General features: G+C 35.6%; 6 protein-coding genes and 1 long non-coding RNA gene across 8 annotated transcripts; all 7 read left to right on the top strand.

The window, feature by feature from the left end:
- Nucleotides 1,826-2,619, top strand: LOC104743590 (GDSL esterase/lipase At1g28580-like). Its single transcript, XM_019235517.1, has 3 exons — nt 1,826-1,939; nt 2,011-2,287; nt 2,456-2,619. The coding sequence occupies exons 1-3, from the start codon at nt 1,826-1,828 to the stop codon at nt 2,617-2,619; spliced, it is 555 nt and encodes a 184-aa protein (XP_019091062.1).
- LOC104741471 (GDSL esterase/lipase At1g28580-like) lies at nt 3,967-6,088 on the top strand. 2 transcript variants are annotated; one of them, XM_010462356.2, is made up of 5 exons: nt 3,967-4,345; nt 4,566-4,781; nt 5,093-5,232; nt 5,305-5,581; nt 5,664-6,088. In XM_010462356.2, the coding sequence occupies exons 1-5, from the start codon at nt 4,075-4,077 to the stop codon at nt 5,942-5,944; spliced, it is 1,185 nt and encodes a 394-aa protein (XP_010460658.1). In that variant the 5' UTR covers nt 3,967-4,074; the 3' UTR covers nt 5,945-6,088. The 2 variants fall into 2 exon arrangements, with proteins under 2 accessions (XP_010460658.1, XP_010460657.1); XM_010462355.2 differs by having other exon boundaries at nt 5,084-5,232.
- Nucleotides 6,287-9,110, top strand: LOC104743589 (GDSL esterase/lipase At1g28570-like). The gene is given in 6 exon segments (XM_019236249.1): nt 6,287-6,799; nt 7,758-7,772; nt 7,775-7,972; nt 8,077-8,225; nt 8,335-8,611; nt 8,692-9,110. Coding segments are annotated over 6 exon segments (1,176 nt in total). The 5' UTR covers nt 6,287-6,540; the 3' UTR covers nt 8,970-9,110.
- Nucleotides 10,592-11,905, top strand: LOC104741470. Its single transcript, XR_760319.1, has 3 exons — nt 10,592-10,786; nt 10,873-11,221; nt 11,787-11,905. It is a non-coding gene; the product is annotated as an uncharacterized LOC104741470 (long non-coding RNA).
- LOC104741468 (GDSL esterase/lipase At1g28610-like) lies at nt 13,005-15,342 on the top strand. The gene is made up of 6 exons (XM_010462353.1): nt 13,005-13,623; nt 13,727-13,942; nt 14,113-14,261; nt 14,375-14,651; nt 14,742-14,996; nt 15,249-15,342. The coding sequence occupies exons 1-6, from the start codon at nt 13,350-13,352 to the stop codon at nt 15,320-15,322; spliced, it is 1,245 nt and encodes a 414-aa protein (XP_010460655.1). The 5' UTR covers nt 13,005-13,349; the 3' UTR covers nt 15,323-15,342.
- Nucleotides 15,259-18,091, top strand: LOC104741469 (snRNA-activating protein complex subunit-like). The gene is made up of 10 exons (XM_010462354.2): nt 15,259-15,745; nt 15,835-15,901; nt 16,003-16,058; nt 16,248-16,311; nt 16,488-16,576; nt 16,664-16,754; nt 16,866-16,958; nt 17,085-17,210; nt 17,307-17,567; nt 17,662-18,091. Exons 1-10 carry the CDS (start codon nt 15,537-15,539, stop codon nt 17,935-17,937), a joined length of 1,332 nt encoding a protein of 443 aa, XP_010460656.1. The 5' UTR covers nt 15,259-15,536; the 3' UTR covers nt 17,938-18,091.
- On the top strand, nt 18,324-19,233 carry LOC104741465 (ras-related protein RABA1i). The gene is made up of 2 exons (XM_010462352.2): nt 18,324-18,713; nt 18,798-19,233. Exons 1-2 carry the CDS (start codon nt 18,493-18,495, stop codon nt 19,231-19,233), a joined length of 657 nt encoding a protein of 218 aa, XP_010460654.1. The 5' UTR covers nt 18,324-18,492.

Raw genomic sequence — 19,237 nt, 5'->3', positions numbered from 1 at the left:
ATCTAGAGATCGCTTTGGATGCTTTGGACCTGGTACCAAAATACTCAAGAACAGAAATTCGCTTTGCATACACATATCTGGAGGAAGATTGTATGGCGTCAATATAACAGGCCATAAAGAATACTGCCTCCCTGACATACCAAATGGACTAAAACCATCTGTACACAACCCAAGATAAACATTCCTACACTCTTGAGCAAAGTCAGGATATACCGATTGAAAATGTTTCCACGCCTTTGCATCAGATGGGTGTGTAATTTCTCCTTCTTCAGTAGAATGTTCTGCATGCCATCTCATTGCCGCTGCAGTCCGTTTTGATTGGTATAGGCGTTTCAATCTATCAGCAACAGGCAAGTACCACATACGTTTATATGGCACTCGCGTCCTTCCTTGTGTAGGTTGATATCTCGTGTTCCCGCAAAACCGACATTCCTGCAGCTTAGCATCATCTTTCCAAAAAATCATGCAATAGTCAACGCACACATCAATCATTTCAGATGGTAATCCAAGACTCGCAACCAACTTCTGTATTTCATAGTAGTTCTCAGCCGATACATTATCAGGTGGCAAATACTCTTTAATGAGTCCAACCCAAGAATCCATGCAATTCTCACTTAAGTTATTATCAGCTTTAATTGTCATCATCCTAGATGCCAATGATAACTTAGAATGCCCTTATCTACATACATCGTAGATAGGTTGATTTGCAGCATCTAACATAGTATAAAAACGTTGTGCATCTACGTTGGGTTCTTCTGTATTATTCTTAGGAAATGCAGCAGTAGTTTCATGAAATGCATCATTAACCATATCATGAAATATATTTTCCTCATTATACCCATAAAAACCAAATTGATCAGATTCTTGATGCCCATAATTACTAGGTTGATCAACAGCATAATTCATACTACTACTTCCAACGTTACTGCTACAACCCTCTCCATGACGAAACCATACATAGTAATTTGGCATAAATCCTCTATTATAAAGATGCTTCTTCACTAGATTAAATTCCAAATAATTATCGTTGAAGCACTTAGGACATGGACAAAAATATTGTACCGTTTTGACGAGCAAAGTCTTGGTTTGTCGCCTGGTACATGAAAGCGCGCAACCCATCACAAAACTCTCTCGTCACATCACCGGTCTCCGGATCTCTGTGATTGTACATCCACCGTCGCAATGTGTATATCTCATGCTGCCCGCCTCCAAACATTATTATATAATTTAAAGTGTTTAGGTTTTTTTTTTAGCCTTTTTTTCTTTCACAATATTTTTTTTCGTATTCAAAGTGTTTTTGTTGGAAGTGTTTTGTGTTGTGGTTTCCATGGATCATAAACTTGCTATTTATAGGCCTACTAAAAATAGTTGCTATGGATTTGCTAGGGAAATTTGCAAGGGATTTGCGAGGGATATTTTAAAATATTATTTTCTTGCAAGGGATTTGCGAGGCTTTTACTGTTTTGCCGACAAAACAGTTACACTCGGGAAAAACGTGGCTGCCGACATCATCGACCCTTGCAACTCCCTCGCAAATTTGCTACGGAAAATGTCAGCGCTAATCCGTCCCAATATGCGAGAAGTTGCGATGTTTTTGCAAGGATGTTTCGCGGAGTCGCAAATCTGTCGTAAATCCGTCGCAAATTTGCGAGGGATTTCGCCGTCGCAAATTTGCAAGGGATTTCGCCGTCGCAAATTTTGCGAGGGAATTGCAAGTATCCTCGCTAAACTAGCAAACTACTCGCAAATCCGTCGCAAATTTGCGAGGGCATTTTGCCGTCGCAAATTTCCCTTGCAAATCGACTGTTTTCTTGTAGTGATTCTCATGGGAGAAATTGGAGGGACTGACTATAATTACGCATTCTTAGTTGGCAAAAGCATTGAAGAGGTCAAGGAGTTGATTCCCATGGTGATTACTGCTATCTCTTCTTCAATCACGGTAAATTTCTCTTTTTGAATATCTCATCAGATTCTTGGAACACTGACTGACTAAATATTTGATAACAACAGGGGTTAATCGGTATGGGGGGCAGAACATTTCTGGTGCCCGGAGATTTCCCACTCGGATGCTCAGCAATCTATTTGACATCTTATCAAACATCAAACATGGAAGCATATGATCCTTTGACAGGATGTTTGACATGGCTGAACAAGTTTGGAGAAAACCACGACCAGCAGCTTCAAGCAGAACTGAACAGACTCCAGAAGTTGTACCCTCATGTCAACATCATATATGCTGACTACTACAACGCGCTGTTGCGCATTTACCAAGAACCAGCCAAATTCGGTTAGCCTTCTTGATCTTTTTACTGAATCTCCACAAAAAGTACATTGGTCAATTTGCTAACCGAGTTATCTATGCAATCAGGATTCATGAACAGACCCTTGTCCGCTTGTTGTGGCGTAGGAGGACCTTACAATTTTACCTCATTTTGGTAATGTGGGGCTGATGTAGTTGAAGGTTGCAGTGATCCTTCAAAGTATGTGACTTGGGACGGTGTTCATATGACTGAGGCTGCGTACAGCTTGATTTCTGAAGGTATACTAAAGGGACCCTATGCGGTTCCTCCTTTCGATTGGTCTTGCCTCAGCTCGGAAATTAAGGACTGGACCGTCTGAAAAAAGAATTGTTTGATGAACCACTGATATACGTTGGTCAAAATTTTGAGAGAAGGATCCTGACAATACCATGTATGTTCTTCAGTGCTTGTCTTGGATCATGTTCATGCATTTGTATTAATTTGACAATTTGTATTGTTGCTATGTTAGATAAACTAGGACATATACCACGGAATGATATTAATATCATTCCGCTTTAGATGATCATTTTTAGATGATCATTATCATATCATAAAATAATGGAACTACGTGGCTTGCAATTTGCCAGACTGGCCTTACAGCAAACTCTAATCCTTCCACTGTAAAAAAATGTCGATGAGTTTAAACACAAACAAGACCATAGAACCGGAACTATAATGTGACCAAAAGTGAACATCGAAATATACTTGCAAATACCAGTTAAGACTTGCTCACTTGTTGGTTATGATCCATGGACATATATGAATCTTATCCCCGTACTTAGAAATTATTTAGAAGAATCTGCAAACATATATTTTGTGGAGGATGGCTAAAATTCACAAGTAGGTTTTGAACGCGATACAAAAAATGCAAAGATTTCTAATTCATAGAAAGTAAATATCCTAGCCCCACCAGGATTTATAAGAAAACAAAAACGCTTATTGAGTCATGACCAATATGTCCTTTCAAACCAATTAGGTTCTGTACTTTCTCCTAAACAAAACATTTTGAAATTTTTCGATCATAATAAAATATGGAAATTTTTTGATCTAGTGGTCATGAATTTAAAGACTTATAATTTACAGAGGTGTTGCACATAGAGCCGTCATTTATGGTATCGACTGTTAAGAGTAAAATTGTCCATCATTGGTCTATCATAAAGTGAAAATTGTTCGCAGGAAATCCAAATATTACGAGGAAAGTGGCACGTTTCTAGACTTGTTTATCAAAAATTATTTTGTAAAAGAACCAAAAAACTGTTTATCAAAAAAAAAAAAATTCTTTAAAACAAAAGAGAATAACAAAAAGGAAAGGAATAGGATTTGTCGCATTCACTTTCACCAGCGTGCTTTTTGTTTCTTTGCCAGGAATATTTTCGTCACGAGAATGCCATTAGTTTATGGTAAAAAAAAATTTTAAAAAGGACTAAGAAGGAATGGTAATTTTGGGAAGTTTCACTTATATATGACTAAACATAAACAATATGAGCTGAGTGATGATGTCAAAACCAAAAAAAAACAACTATTATTGTAGTTGAATTATTTACTATGTTAAGATCAAGTAAATTAATATTAGTAACTATGTATAAGAAATACTGTAGTGTACTATTTTTTTTTTTTTTTTCTTATCAAGCTTATCGACAAAAACATCCACAATCGTTTTAGCACCAACCAAACGTCGGCCACGGATGCTTATGCTCACGGAAAATAACTACAGAGGAGAATTTAAACTATTTTGACAATAAACTATCAATCTCTGGACCTCTCGCAAGTCGCAATGGCGTCTCTCGATTCTCCTCTCTTGATGAAGCTCATCATCTTCTTCTTGTTATCTACTTTTCTTGTCACTAACGTGAGCTCGAAAACACAGTGCCGGGAATTCAAATCGATCATCAGTTTCGGAGATTCAATTGCCGACACTGGAAACTTTCTTGGCCTCTCAGATCCTAACAATCTCCCTCACTTTGCGTTTCCACCGTATGGAGAGACCTTCTTCCACCATCCCACCGGTCGTTTCTCAAACGGCCGTGTCATTATCGATTTCATCGGTACGTTTATTGTGTCCTTTGACTTTACTAAAGGTGTGAGTAAGTGTGTAGGAAAGTGATAAACCAAAAGAGTTCTCGATGCTCTTGCTTGAGTAGCAAGTTTGATTATATAAAACCTAAAATAATCTAGATACAAAACCACTAAATGTTGTTAAGCACCCTTATTGGTGTTCATACTCTTACAGCTCTCTCATTCTCTTTTCTATGGTTCTGTTCACAGCTGAATTCTTGAGTCTACCACTTGTGCCTCCTTTTTATGGATCTCAAAATGCAAACTTTGAGAAGGGTGTTAACTTCGCGGTAGGAGGAGCAACAGCACTAGAACATTCTTTTCTTGAAGAGAGAGGAATTGACTTTTTTAACACCAACGTTAGTCTAGCCGTTCAGCTTAGTAGCTTCAAAGAGAGTTTGCCTAACTTGTGTGGCTCTCCTTCAGGTTGGGAAGATTAACTCTTTTTAATTTTTGTACTTACATGTTTCCTGTTTTATATGGTTAGAAGTATTAAATCTGGATTTCTTACGCTCCCATCGTAAAGCAGAATTGATACTCAGCTCTATGAGAGTTTATGATAGTAAAAAAAAAAGAGAAATTAAAAAAAAATAAAAAAATAAAAAAAATCACTCGTTCTGTTTTGGGTTTGCTTAGAGATCCTACCTGCCCTGTAAAGGTTCAACTCCAAGATGCAATGAATCAAGCTGACTTGTAGAACAATGGCTTACATTGTAAACTTGTTTTAGACTGCACAGATATGATGGAAAATGCTTTAATTCTCATGGGAGAAATTGGATTGAATGACTATTTTTACCTATTCTTTGTGGGGAAAAGCATTCAAGAGGTCAAGGAGTTGATACCCCTGGTTATAACTACTGTCTCTTCTGCGATCACGGTAAACATTTCTCTTTTTGAATATTTAATCAAATTTTTGGAACAACGACTGACTGAATGTTTGATAGCGCAGGAGTTAATCGGTATGGGTGGGAAAACATTTCTGGTGCCCGGACAGTTCCCTATGGGATGCTTAGTAGCCTATTTGACATTATATCAAACATCAAACATAGAAGAATATGATCCTCTGACAGGATGTTTGACATGGCTGAACAAGTTTGGAGAAAACCACGACTCGCAGCTTCGAGCAGAACTCAACAGAATCCAAAAGTTGTACCCTCATGTGAACATCATATATGCTGACTACTACAACGCGTTGTTGCGCTTTTATCAAGAACCAGCCAAATTCGGTTAGACTTCTTGATCCTATTATTGAACCTACGCAAACAAGTACATTGGTCAATTTGCTAACAGATTTAATTATGCAATCAGGATTCATGGACAGACCCTTGTGTGCTTGCTGCGGCGTAGGAGGACCTTACAACTATACCTCAGTTTCGCAATGTGGGACTGATGTAGTTGAAGGTTGTAGTGATCCTTCAAAGTATGTTGCTTGGGACGGTGTTCATATGACTGAGGCTGCGTACAGATTGATGTCCGAGGGTATACTAAAGGGACCCTATGCAGTTCCTCCTTTCGATTGGTCTTGCCTCAGTTCGGAAATTAAGGACAAGGGATCATCTAACACAAAGAATTATTTGTTGAACAATTGATATAAGTTGGTCATAAAAATTGTGAGAAGGATATTGATAATACCATGTATGGTTGGTTTTTCAACCAGAAAAATTCTTAACTTATGTAGTCTCCCTAAGTCCAAAAGTAGCTTTTTAGTAAACCTTGTTTACTCTGATTACTCACTTTTACCTCCTGGTATCTTTTAATTCATCTCACGTTCCTCTCTTTTACTCCAATGATTAACAGTCACACCCTTAATTCCCGTACTTAATTAAACCCAAAATATGTACTAAATTAATGTTGCAAGTGTAAATTAATCGTTACATTTATCAGAACATTCAATATCAACAACTAACTATAAGTCGTGTGTGGTTGAAAGATTCATGGTACAATTTAAATTCATTGGTCATTATTATTGTCACTTCAGGCAATGGTATCTGGTTTGATAACGATTCGAGATTCATTGGTAATATCAAGAAGAGTAAGAAAACTTTAAATATGAACAACAACTAGGCCACCCATACTCCCCATTCGTCGTGTCGTGCCCATCCCCCTTATTGGTTTTGTATCTTTTCTTGAAAACTTCAAAAAGAAAGATTTCGAATTCGTAGGGACGACGGAGATCTCTTCTCGCATGGCTTCTCTATTGACGAAGCTCGCGACCATCTTCATTTTATCTACTTTTTTTCTCACTATGGTAAACTCGGAACCAGAGTGTCGGAACTTGAGATCGATCTTAAGTTTCGGCGATTCGATTGCCGATACTGGAAACTTGCTCGGCCTCTCCGATCCTAACGATCATCCTCAGGTCGCGCTTCTACCGTACGGAGAAACTTTCTTCCACCATCCCACCGGACGTTTCTCAAACGGCCGCCTCATCATCGATTTCATTGGTACGTGTCTTCTTGACTTTCTATGAAAAAACTAAGAGGGGCACGTGTCCTATACTAATTTTATAATCTTTGTCTAATAGTCCTTGCTAATTTTATAAACTTATATGATTTTGTAATTGATACCCACAGGCCACAGGCAACATGCTTTTTTTTTCTTTATCTATCTTCCTGCATGTTTTCATTTTTTTTCGTTTTTCTAATATTTCATGGTTGCATTTTCTTTACTTGAAAAAAAATATTTATCAAATAGTATGAAATAACTTTATCTCCCTTACTAATAGACTAAATTTAAATCTTCATATATAGATTAAAAAAAAATCTGAAGTATAGTAATTTATACAAGTTTCAGTTTTTTATATAATCTCTTGACTTTAAATTTATGTGATATATTTAAATGTTAAACTTATATATTTAAATATATACTTTCAGTTATTATTGAAAATGTAACTGTGTACTGTGTACTATTGTAATACATAAATTCTAAAAAAGAAATAGTATTTAATTTTAACATGAATATAGTATTATAAATTTTTTTATAATTTAATATTATCAACCATATTTAAAAGCTCAGATACTTTCTTGAAAATTACATCCAAAGAAAAAGTTCCGAGCAATTTGGAGCATGTATTATTGTGGATTGCATGACACGATTAAGTCATGGACTTGTAATATTATTTGGTTTCACCATGCTTGAAAACACACACTCATGGTTTGTAATGTACTAGCACTTACAAATTACGTAGTTTGTTGTTATATATTTCTGATGTTTGGTTCTCCCCTGTTTTGTCCTGTGTGTCACTCTTACTTTAACTTCTTTTTCTGGATGCTCTTGCTTGAGTAGCAAGTTCCATTGTATAAATACAAAACCTGAGATCATCTATATACTACACCATTAACAGTGGTTACGCCTTATAAATTGGTTCCTCAACTTACAATCTATCTTTGGTTCTGTTCACAGCTGAATTCTTAGGTTATCGCTCGTGCCTCCATTTTATGGATCTCAAAATGCAAACTTTGAGAAAGGAGTTAATTTCGCGGTAGGTGGAGCAACAGCACTGGAACGTTCCTTTCTTGAGGAGAGGGGAATTCACTTTCCTTGCACCAATGTCAGTTTAGGTGTTCAGCTTAGTAGCTTCAAGGAGAGTTTGCCTAAGTTATGTGGCTCTCCTTCAGGTTAGTTGGGAAGATCAACTCTTTTTAACCTCTAAGACACAGTAAATTAATCAAGCTATCACATGCATGTAGAATAAATGACTTACATTGTAATCTTGTTTTAGACTGCAGAGATATGATAGAAAATGCTTTAATTCTCATGGGAGAAATTGGAGGGAATGACTATAATTACGCATTCTTCGTGAACAAAAGCACTGAAGAGACCAATGAGCTGGTTCCACTAGTTATCAGAACTATTTCTTCCGCAATCACGGTAAACATTTCTCTTTCCACATATATATATACCTAATCAAATTCTTGATCTTCTTGAATATCTCATCAAATTTTTGGAACAATGACTGACTGAATGTTCGATAGCGCAGGAGTTAATCGGTATGGGAGGGAAAGCATTTCTAGTTCCCGGAGAATTCCCTATGGGATGCTCAGTGGTCTATTGGACAATATATCAGACAACAAACATGGAAGAATACGATCCTTTAACAGGATGTTTGAAATGGCTGAATAAGTTTGGAGAATATCACAACGAGCAGCTTCAAGTAGAACTCAACAGACTTCAGAAGTTGTACCCTCATGTCAATATCATATACGCGGACTACTACAACGTTCTGTCGAGCATTTTCCAAGAACCAGCCAAATTCGGTTAGAGAATTCTTTATTCTTCTACTGAACCTACACGTACATTGATTCAATTTTGTTAACCGAGTTAACTATCCAATCAGGGTTCATAAACAGACCCTTGTCGGCTTGCTGCGGTTTTGGAGGACCGTACAACTATACGGTGGGTAAGAAATGCGGGACTGATGTAGTTGAAGGTTGTAGTGATCCTTCAAAGTATGTGGCTTGGGATGGTGTTCATTTGACTGAGGCTGCGTACAGCTTGATTGCTGAGGGTATACTAAGCGGACCTTATACAATTCCTCCTTTCGATTGGTCTTGCCTCAGCTCTAGAAAAATTAAGAACAATGGAGGATCATATCTGACACAACCAATATTTTGAGGAACAACTGATCTAAGTTGGTCAAATAAATTGAGAGAAGGATACTAATAAAACCTTCTTTTAGTGCTTGTCTTGGTTTATGTATTGTATTCAAACAAATATATGGTTAATTAAAGTATGCAACTATTTGTTAAAAAACTATCTAGCTAAATGTACCTTTAGTTAAAATGATATTACTAAATAACAAAAGAAATATTAGAAGAAACCTTCTAGACATGAAACTTACAAATGATTCTATTGATTAAATTGTTCATCTTAATTTCTCTGCATATGACTACAACAATGGTAAACCCAAATGTAAGACAAATGTAACTTAATCACACACTTATTATATGACCAAAATAAAAATCAAGTAGACATCCGCACCATCAAGTGGAATCGTGGGACTATGAAACAACATATGTGTTAATACTTTTATTTATCTTATTTGATTATAAAATTCAGATGGTTGTGACATTAAATCACTCTTAATGGTTATGATTTTCTTTCGTAATATTATTTACTAGAATTGGACAGTGCTAGAGCACGGATTAACATTTATTTTATTTATTTTGAAATTTTTATTTAAAGTATTATATATATAATTGTTTTTATTTGTTTAACTTTTTTTTTGCTCAAACATTATGCCATAAAATAATGAGATGATATTTTATGTTGAATATAACTTATGAAAATAACATCTATTTTGTAAGATATATTATAGTAGATCTAGATTTTGACCCGCAGTACACTGCAGTTTAAGTTATTTGATAAAAATATTAATTTCTGTTTGTTAATTTTATTTGATTTGTTTAGTTTTTAAAATTATATATTGTATATTTATTGTTAATGACTTAACCTACACTATACCGCATATTAATTATTTTGTTACAGTATTAATTAATCGATTTAATTGGATACGTCTATTAATCTAATATGGATATTGTTAACAAAATAATGAGATGATATTTTATCCATGTAGCACCGAATTAATGACATTTTAAGTTTCTGTTAATATCTACTCAAACATGTCTAGCCATATAACCCGTCGTGTGATATTTTAATTTATTGTACACCGCAGAAAAAAACTTCATAAAAATCTATATATATTTTTAAAATTTAAAAAGTTTTTATAAAGTTTCTTTTTTATAGAAATTGAACTACTTATAATATTTGAAATTCTTATAAAGTTTAAATATTATTAATATCTTAAACAATTATAAAAATTAAATGTTTTAATAATTAAAATATCAATAATCTTTAAAGTTTTTTAAAAGTTCACAAAATAATAAGATAATATTTTACCCGTGTAGCACCGAATTAATGACATTTTAATTTTCTATTAATATCAACTCAAATTTGTCCTGCTATATAACCTGTCACGTGATATTTTAATTCGTATATATTATTAAAATTTAAAATGTTTGAATAAATTTTATTATTTTAGAAATTAAAATACTTATAATATTTGAATTTCTTATAAAGTTTAAATATTATTCATGTAACACCCCAATCCACCGTTGTTGGACCAACTCCGATTTTTGACGAAAAGAACTCCAGCCCATCAAAGCCCAACTTCTCTAATAAAAAAAAACCTAAGTGTGTATGTATATATATGTGTACGTAGCCTCGTTCTCGTCACCGCAGATTTTGTCATCACTTTCATTGATCTTAAGCAGGAAGATCATAAGGAAATATCGATTCTAAGCCTCAATCATCCCCTATAGTTGAAGTTGGAGGTTACATTTATGGTAGTTATTGTGTGTTTCCATCGTGAAAAAAAACGGAGAAGTTTAGTTGATCGTCGCGTTCCACCATTTAACACCGGCTTCATTTAGGTAAGGCAAATCTATCATGGATATATGGTCTATTCCATTAATTATGCTTGTATTGGTTACTGATTTTGTAACTTATGACTCCATAGTTGGTTTTAGTGAAGAAGAGGAATTCAGAAACAGTGTCAAGTAGTGGTTTTGGTGATCCATTTCCCGTCGGATCTGAAGGAACCAGATCACGATTTTGGTGTCGTTGGATAGATACTGCTGCTAGGAATAAATAGAATCTTTCGGTTCTTCGTTACAAGTTTGCAGTTTCGACCTGAGGTTTTGGTGGAAGAATTCCGGCGTTACCTAAGCGATTCAAGTCAGTTCGACGGTTGTTACAGATATAAGGGGTGTTAGGGAAGCCACCTGAGCCATCATTATCACCGAAAAATATTATTGCTAGCTGCTCCAGCCTTCTTCCTTCCAGTCCTATTTCTAGCCAGAATTCAGGTGAGGGCGTGATCTGTGGATTTTGAACACCAAGCTATTTTGACCGTAATCGTATTATAAGGTTTAGGGATAAGTTGTTTGATTGTTTGTATGATATAGGTTGATTAGTGATGATATGTCTATTAATGACAGATATGTGTTACGTGAGTGTTTGATATTGATATGTGGATGTATGACCATTAGTGTCTGCATGAGGAAAAAGGATGTATGACCATTAGTGTCTGCATGAGTAAAGTGGATGTATGACCATTTGTGTCAACATGAGTAAGAGATGTATGGTCAATGGTGCCTGCATATGTTACGAGTTATTATATGATATTGTGTGGTGGCATGATTCGATGTTTTAGATGTGAGTTGTGTTTAGTGAAATATATAGGTTATATGTTGTTGAGGAAGCATGTTTGATTATTGGAGATATTAGGAGGTTTGTTGATAGCTTATTCTTAGACTTTGTGTATGCGCTTGCTGGTGTGCTTAGTTTTGTGTTGACGGTCCTGTGGGCAGGCGGGATCGTTCTCACTGAGTAAAACTTGTTTTACTCACCCCTCTTTTCTCTTTCCTTCAGGTCAGGTTTGGTTAGAGAGTTTTACGCAAGTCGTCCGAGTTCTTTTGGTGTATTTGAGGGTTGGGGTTTCACAATTCATATCTTAAACATTTTATAAAAAGATAAATGTTTTAATAATTGAAATATTAATAATCTTTAAAAATTTTAAAAAGTTATACATTTGAATTTTTAAAGTTATTAAAATTTGAAATTTTTTAAAATAAAGAACCATAATAAAATGCATAAAATTTTTAATTTCAATGCCTGATAAATCAAAATTTCTGCTCATTCGTATTCAGAATCATTTTGGTCTCTTTTTTATTAATATGATTTTGAATCTTTGCATAGATTTCTTAGGTGATGTAGGATATTTTGTATATTTTTTTATTCATCAATTGAGCAATATATGTCTGTTTAAAAAAATTTAAATTACATCATATGCAGAAAAAATCATAAATTTTATTAACTAAATATATTAGATAAAAAAATAAAATAATTTAAATATAAAATAAAATAAATGTGAAAGAAGAATCATATATTTTTGTTTTAATTAGGTTGAAAGATTTCCTTATCTTTTAAATGTTACCTATAATTGATTTATATGTTACTATACTTAACTAAATTCATACTATCCTTATTTACCAAAAATCAGACTAACTCGTATATTATGATATACATATGTCACAAGTTTATAACCAAAAAATCATAAATATATCTATTATATAGTCTACAAAAAAAATGTAGTGTACTTCCGTTTATCATATAGGGGATAGCGAAAAAAAAAAGTAACTAAAATTATAATTATGACGCTAATCCTATTAACTAGCAACTAATTTGATACTACTTGCTTTTCTTAAAACAAATGCGGTAATTCCAGTTGACATAATCCCATCGATATAATAGTTTAAGAATTGTTTTTGTTATATATATCCTAAAGCATATCATATCTCTGCATAACATTACTGCTTTCGTTTTCCAACAATCAAACATTTACTTTAATTTTTTTTTTTTTTATGTGTGTCACTCAACAGCTGTTTATTTTTATTTTTTTTGGGATAAAAACAGCTTAATTACTTAATTAAGAAAATTAAGAAGACAGCTGGTTTTGGGATAGCTTCATCTTATTTCATGTAAAAAAATAAATAAATATATATAATCCATTAAGATAAAACCAAAACCAAAATAAAACAAAGTACCCACTCAAGTTTATAATAACAAAAGAAAAAATCTACACAACAAATCAAAAACGAAAAAAAAATCCAAAATCCAACAACCATTTAAAAAACAAACATTCATGGTCATGCTTTAAGTGATATGGTTAAAAAAAAAAATTCAGCTTTATATACCATAGTTTTCATTACCATCTAAAGCATACTATAATTTTAATTTGGATAGATTTTAAGAGATAATTTATGGTTGAACGTTACTTTCTGAATTTACGAGTAGACAGCGAGACACGGTCCTTTTTACTTTTTAGCCTCAAAGTTAATATATCCCAAGCAGTGCCTCATTGCTGAAGCTGAACTACACATTGCTCTGCTTTTGCGTGGCTTCTTCCTTGTCCAGTCTTCTTATTCTTCTTCGATGGAGTCTCCATATTTTTATCTGTTGAAGAAACTCACTAGGACCTTCTTCCTAATCACTTTGCTAACCACAGTCATAAGCTCACAAGTACAACAGTGTCGGAAGTTCAAATCTATCATCAGCTTCGGAGATTCCATTACCGACACTGGAAACTTGCTCGGTCTCTCCGACGCTGACAATCTTCCTCACTCCGCATTTCCACCGTACGGTGAAACCTTCTTCCACTTCCCCACCGGTCGTTTCTCCAATGGTCGCCTCATCATCGACTTCATCGGTAATTTAATTTTAATCTCTCTATTTGAGTCTTGAAATAGTCCTTTGAGATTTTTAAGTATGAAACCTTTTTTCAGTGATTCTTCAAATTTTCTCTTGTACAGCTGAATTCTTGGGGCTTCCGTATCTGCCTCCCTTCTACGGATCTCAAAATGCAAGCTTTGAGAAAGGGGTTAATTTCGCTGTAGCGGGTGCAACAGCATTGGATCAAACAGTTCTTGAGAGCAGAGGAATTTATTATGATTACACCAATGTTAGTTTAGGAGTTCAGTTTAAGAACTTCAAGGAGAGTTTACCAAATATATGTGGTTCACCTGCAGGTAATAGAATATATATTTTTTTATCCTATGTATTAATTAAAAAAATGTCGAATATGATTTGTTTCTTATAAAGATTGATGAAAGTGTATACCATAAAGTTTGTCCTCGGACCTCGGAGATGCAATGTTACAAACTCACTTGTAATGATTTTTTTTTTTTTTTTCTTATAGATTGCAGAGAAATGATTGGAACTGCTCTGCTTATCGTTGGAGAGATTGGAGGGAACGATTATAACTACGGGTTCTTGGTTGGTAAAACAGTCGAGGAGCTAAAAGAGTTGGTTCCGTTAGTGATCAGTTCTATTTCTTTTATGATTACGGTACCATTCTTTCTCATAAACCCTTGTTATTAATATCTCTAAATAAATCAGTCAGTCAGAGTGAATCTTGAATATGAATAGAATTAACAATATATATATATATATATATATAGGAGTTGGTCAAGATGGGAGGCAAAACCATCATGGTGCCTGCGGACTTCCCAATAGGATGCTGGACAGCGTTTCTAACAGAGTATCGGATATCAAACAATGAAGAATACGATCCTTTAACCGGATGTTTGAAGTGGCTAAACGAGTTTATAGAATACCACAACAAGGAGCTTCAGGAAGAACTCAACAGAGTACAAAAAATCTACCCTCATGTTACAATCATATACGCTGATTACTACAATGCCTTGTTACGTATTTTCCAAGAACCGGCCAAATTCGGTTATACCCCCAACTCTTTTGAATCTATATACCTACCCATTTCTTTTTTCAAAACTAAAGGTTCTCAAACCGATTCTTGTTTATGAACAGGGTTCACGAGCGGACGACCCTTGTCAGCTTTTTGTGGAACAGGAGGACCATACAACTTCAATAGTATGAGTTGGTGTGGGACTAAAAAAGTGGATAGTTGTAGTGATCCTTCCAAGTACGTGCATTGGGATGGTTTTCATTTGACCGAGTCTGCATACCGATGGATCGCTATGGGCTTCCTCAAGGGTCCTTACACAATTCCTGCTTACGACTGGTCTTGCCCCGGTTTTGAAATCAACAACGGACCAGCAGCAGGTAAACAGTATTCTTTTAGCAGTAGGTGATGAGAGTTTGAGAGCTGTTCTCGTCAAAACCTTCTTAAAATAGAAGATATTTGCTTAAAGAAGTGTGTGTATAACGATTATGTTTACAACTCCGGTTTAATGATTTAATCGACGAGTAACGCAAATAATCACCGGTTAACAATTAAACCGGGTTACATTATAAATAGTCTCTCTCTCCTTCAGAGACTCCTTATATCTGATTTCGAATCTTCTTCTTCTCCAGTCTCCACCACGACGACGATGACGAGCTCCTTCAACAATGGAGGACTGCAACAATCCTCAGTCTCTACTCTTTAATTGCATCGCTTAAAGCAAAATCCCGATCCTTTCTCCTTCTAAAACCCTAATTCTAGCGAATTTGAGTTTTGTTAATTCGAAATTTGAAACCTAAAAGTCTCAATTCGTCTGGGAATTTCAGAGACCGATCAAAATTCTCTTTTTCAAGTGTAATCTTCTTCGTCTCCTCTTTAATTCGAGCTATCAGGGAGAGAGAGATCAAACGTTAGCAACAATGGAGAGCGAGAGCGAGAGCGAGAACAACGAGAGAAGTGAACATAGAGCAACCACTTCATTGGTACCCAGAGGAGGACCCATTTATCTGCCAAACATGGTTGGAAACATTTCTACAGTCCCTGAGTTCCGTTCTTCTTTTCTCAACCTACTCGAGGATTTGGATACTCATTTATCTCCCTCATCATCTTCTCAGCGATTTGATGTCTCGTTAGTATTCCTTTGGCTCCTTTGGTTTCAATGAGAAAAAAAAAAACAATACATAAAAGATATATGTAACTGGGAGGACTTTGTTGCAGAACTGATGATCTCAAGATTTATACCGATGAGGAACTCACGGAGATGGCTATGAAGGAAGCCTTTCCTGTATGTTGCCTAATCATCCTTTATTGGATTTGTTGTGTTCTTCTTTCTTTTTGCTGTCTTTGGAGTTTGAGTGACAACTTTGGGTCTTGATGTTATCGCAGGAAGATGAAAACCTTTCCCAAAAGGAGCTCGAACTATCTTTAAACGCCTCTCATCAGTATGTATCATTTCCACACTATTTCTATTTTTAATATCTAATGCTCTGTCTTGTGTGACTGTTGGTGAAAAAAGGCAATTGGCAAGTAGCTTTTCTATAAGTCTCTGTGTTTTGAGAGACAAAGTTAGGTTGACTTATATACAATTGTGGAATGATAACAAACTGTTATACCTCTCCTGTCTCCTGCAGTGCAAAAAGGAAGAGGACTGTAAAGAATACTGGGGTAAAGAAGAGAACAGAAAAAAAGACTGATGTAAGTTTATGTAACATGGCTGGCTATATATGTGTTTAGTTCACTTGATACCAACTTTACATGGATTTTACTAGTGTACTGGCTTTGGTTAAACAATGAACGATGGTTGGCGTAGTCAAGCTTAAGGTTAGTTGCATTTCTTTTTCTGATTGATATGGTCATGTTTTTGGTTTCAGGAAGCTTATCTTGCCAGAGTCGAGCAGCTTGCGAAAATCAAACAAAAGCAGGAGGAGGATAAGGCAGCTGTGATGCTGCACTGCTTCAGGTCTGTGATCTACTATTGGATAGTCTCTGGTTTGCTGATGTAACCTTGTTATGCTTATGTTTCTTTGATTTTTAACTTTTTGTTCAGCAAAACTTGTGAAACTGGTAAAGATGTAGCTGCACCTCCAGACGGTTATGAGCAGATGCAATCTCTTAAGTTCATATATAACAATTACACGGCAAGTTATTCCCCCCGCTGCAATTTTGTTTTGTTTCGACTATGCTAGTCCAAACATCTTTTTAACTCATCATGCCTCCTGCTAAATATTATCTTCGTGCTATGTAAACAGAAAGTGAAGCCATCAGACATCCAGGGACAAGTGGAGACGCTATTTCCTGAAGTCATTTTGTGTGTTGAGATTTATAACAGTCGTAAGGTTAAGGTACTGCATGGTTCTGTCAAAACCCTTTGATGCACTCTGCATATTTTTTTGGAGAAATCAAAGTCTGAATTACATTTGACTGAATTGTGCTAACTACTACAATATCTGTGTAAATGTTTTGTTCAGACCCAAGAAATTTTGGTTCTAGGACGTCAAATGTTGACTGAATTGAAAGACAAGATTCACTGTCTTACAGACCACGTGATGAAAAAGGCTGGAAAGTATAACCCCTCTGGATACTTTCTCATAGAAGTAAGAATTCATCTGTTCATTATTCTTATCTTTTGATGACTAAATAAGTTTAATTTCTTCTTTTCTAATTCAATCAGTTGCTTTTTGCTTGTCTAGGATGTCTTTCACAATGATTCAAGGAACCCGTCGGTCAAAGATTACAGCTACCCTATTTTAGATTGGATTTGGAACTCGAAAGATGAAGCTCTTAAAAAATGGGAATGCATTCTAACCGGCGAATTACATAAAAAGCAGAAAGCAGTTCTAGGTGAATCGAAATCCATGGATGTACCTCGTTTCAGAACTACAAACATGCAGAGTACACGCTTCTGTGACATAAGATTCAGAGTCGGAGCTAGTTATCTCTATTGTCATCAGGTAAAAAATCCCTTTTCTGTTTCCTTTAATTCTCATCCTAATGACAAACATTTCCGCACAGCACGAGATATTTTACTGATTAAACCGAGAACAGGGAGAATGCAAGCACATGATAGTGATACGGGACATGAGGCTGAGTCATCCAGAGGATGTTCAGAGCAGAACAGCATACCCGATAATATTTCGATCGAAGCCCAAGTTTCAGAAATGCGGAGTTTGCAAGATAAATAGAGCTTCAAAGGTTGCAGTGGATAACAAGTGGGCACATGAGAATCCTTGTTATTTCTGTGATGTTTGTCTTGCACTCTTACACTCAGAGGAAGGCTCTCTTGGCTGTGACTTCCCAGTGTATGATTATGTGCATGAGTGAATACAAATTTTGTTGCTTAATCCTTAAATAGAAAAGATAGTTGTAGTTGCAAACTGAAAACATGATGAGTATTTAACTTGAATGGTTACTAGGAGTATATATTTTATGCTGAACCAAATGGGAATTTATAACAGCTGAAACCGAATTAACTTGATATGTGTAAACAAAAGTTGTCAAACCGGAAACGTGTATGTTTAGCCTCTTTCAAAAACTCTCTTTCGTTTCTAAGCGGTAGAAATTTAGAAATGTTTATGTTTAGCCTAATTTTAAAAAACAAAAAGTAGAGGAGGTTCCTTAAATTTCTGTTTCTTCTCGCTGTCTTCCCACATTCATAACTCAAATTGGTATCTTCTCCAATTTAGAAAACGTTAAAAACAAGAGAAGATAAAACTTATGTTTTAGAACCAAAAGAAATAAGAAAACGCATTTTGGGATTTCTCATTGTCATCCCAAGTTCTTGGAATAGCCAAATACATTTTTCATTATTAGATATTATCGTCTCAATTAAGAACAACCAACCTCATAAAGAGAAAGAGGTTAAACTTCGGATAGAAGATGGGAGCATACAGAGCAGAAGACGATTACGATTACCTATTCAAGGTGGTCTTAACCGGAGATTCCGGCGTCGGTAAATCTAACTTGCTATCTCGTTTCACCAGAAATGATTTCAGCCACGACTCACGTGCCACCATAGGTGTCGAATTCGCCACACGTAGCATCCAATGCGACGATAAGATTGTCAAGGCTCAAATCTGGGATACTGCTGGCCAAGAAAGGTATCTATCTATCTACTCTTAACATTACTTCAAAATTTGTTTACGTTGTTCTGTATGATGACCAAAATCAAATTTAAAAACTAGGTACCGAGCCATCACGAGCGCATACTACAGAGGAGCCGTTGGTGCATTGCTTGTTTACGACGTGACACGTCATGTGACATTCGAGAACGTTGAGAGATGGCTAAAGGAGCTAAGGGACCACACGGATGCAAACATTGTGATCATGCTCGTTGGTAACAAAGCTGATCTTCGTCACCTCCGAGCCATCTCAACAGAAGAAGCAAAGGCTTTTGCAGAGAGAGAGAATACCTTTTTCATGGAGACTTCCGCACTTGAAGCTGTGAATGTTGATAACGCTTTCACCGAAGTTCTCACTCAGATTTACAGAGTCGTTAGCAAGAAGGCTCTTGAAGCTGGAGATGATCCAACCACTGCTTTGCCTAAAGGACAGATGATTAACGTCGGAAGCCGTGATGATATCTCAGCTGTTAAAAAACCTGGTTGCTGCTCTGCATAGACAA

Source organism: Camelina sativa, chromosome 14, assembly GCF_000633955.1.
Source record: "Camelina sativa cultivar DH55 chromosome 14, Cs, whole genome shotgun sequence".
NCBI lineage: Eukaryota > Viridiplantae > Streptophyta > Magnoliopsida > Brassicales > Brassicaceae > Camelina > Camelina sativa.
The sequence above is the reverse complement of the archived record's forward strand: the minus strand, read 5'-3'. Positions and strand labels throughout refer to the sequence as shown.

Bases quoted from the DNA above. Each gene is read 5' to 3' on its own strand.
- LOC104741465 (XM_010462352.2), top strand. From the start codon at position 18,493: ATGGGAGCATACAGAGCAGAAGACGATTACGATTACCTATTCAAGGTG. The intron at 18,714-18,797 runs GTATCTATCTAT...TTTAAAAACTAG, and splicing joins GATACTGCTGGCCAAGAAAG to GTACCGAGCCATCACGAGCG.
- LOC104741471 (XM_010462355.2), top strand. From the start codon at position 4,075: ATGGCGTCTCTCGATTCTCCTCTCTTGATGAAGCTCATCATCTTCTTC. The intron at 4,782-5,083 runs GTTGGGAAGATT...AACTTGTTTTAG, and splicing joins CTTGTGTGGCTCTCCTTCAG to ACTGCACAGATATGATGGAA. The intron at 5,582-5,663 runs GTTAGACTTCTT...TTATGCAATCAG, and splicing joins TCAAGAACCAGCCAAATTCG to GATTCATGGACAGACCCTTG.
- LOC104741469 (XM_010462354.2), top strand. From the start codon at position 15,537: ATGGAGAGCGAGAGCGAGAGCGAGAACAACGAGAGAAGTGAACATAGA. The intron at 16,312-16,487 runs GTAAGTTTATGT...TTTTGGTTTCAG, and splicing joins GAACAGAAAAAAAGACTGAT to GAAGCTTATCTTGCCAGAGT. The intron at 16,959-17,084 runs GTACTGCATGGT...TGTTTTGTTCAG, and splicing joins ATAACAGTCGTAAGGTTAAG to ACCCAAGAAATTTTGGTTCT.
- LOC104743590 (XM_019235517.1), top strand. From the start codon at position 1,826: ATGGGAGAAATTGGAGGGACTGACTATAATTACGCATTCTTAGTTGGC. The intron at 1,940-2,010 runs GTAAATTTCTCT...TGATAACAACAG, and splicing joins CTATCTCTTCTTCAATCACG to GGGTTAATCGGTATGGGGGG. The intron at 2,288-2,455 runs GTTAGCCTTCTT...GGGCTGATGTAG, and splicing joins CCAAGAACCAGCCAAATTCG to TTGAAGGTTGCAGTGATCCT.
- LOC104741468 (XM_010462353.1), top strand. From the start codon at position 13,350: ATGGAGTCTCCATATTTTTATCTGTTGAAGAAACTCACTAGGACCTTC. The intron at 14,262-14,374 runs GTACCATTCTTT...ATATATATATAG, and splicing joins CTATTTCTTTTATGATTACG to GAGTTGGTCAAGATGGGAGG. The intron at 14,652-14,741 runs GTTATACCCCCA...GTTTATGAACAG, and splicing joins CCAAGAACCGGCCAAATTCG to GGTTCACGAGCGGACGACCC.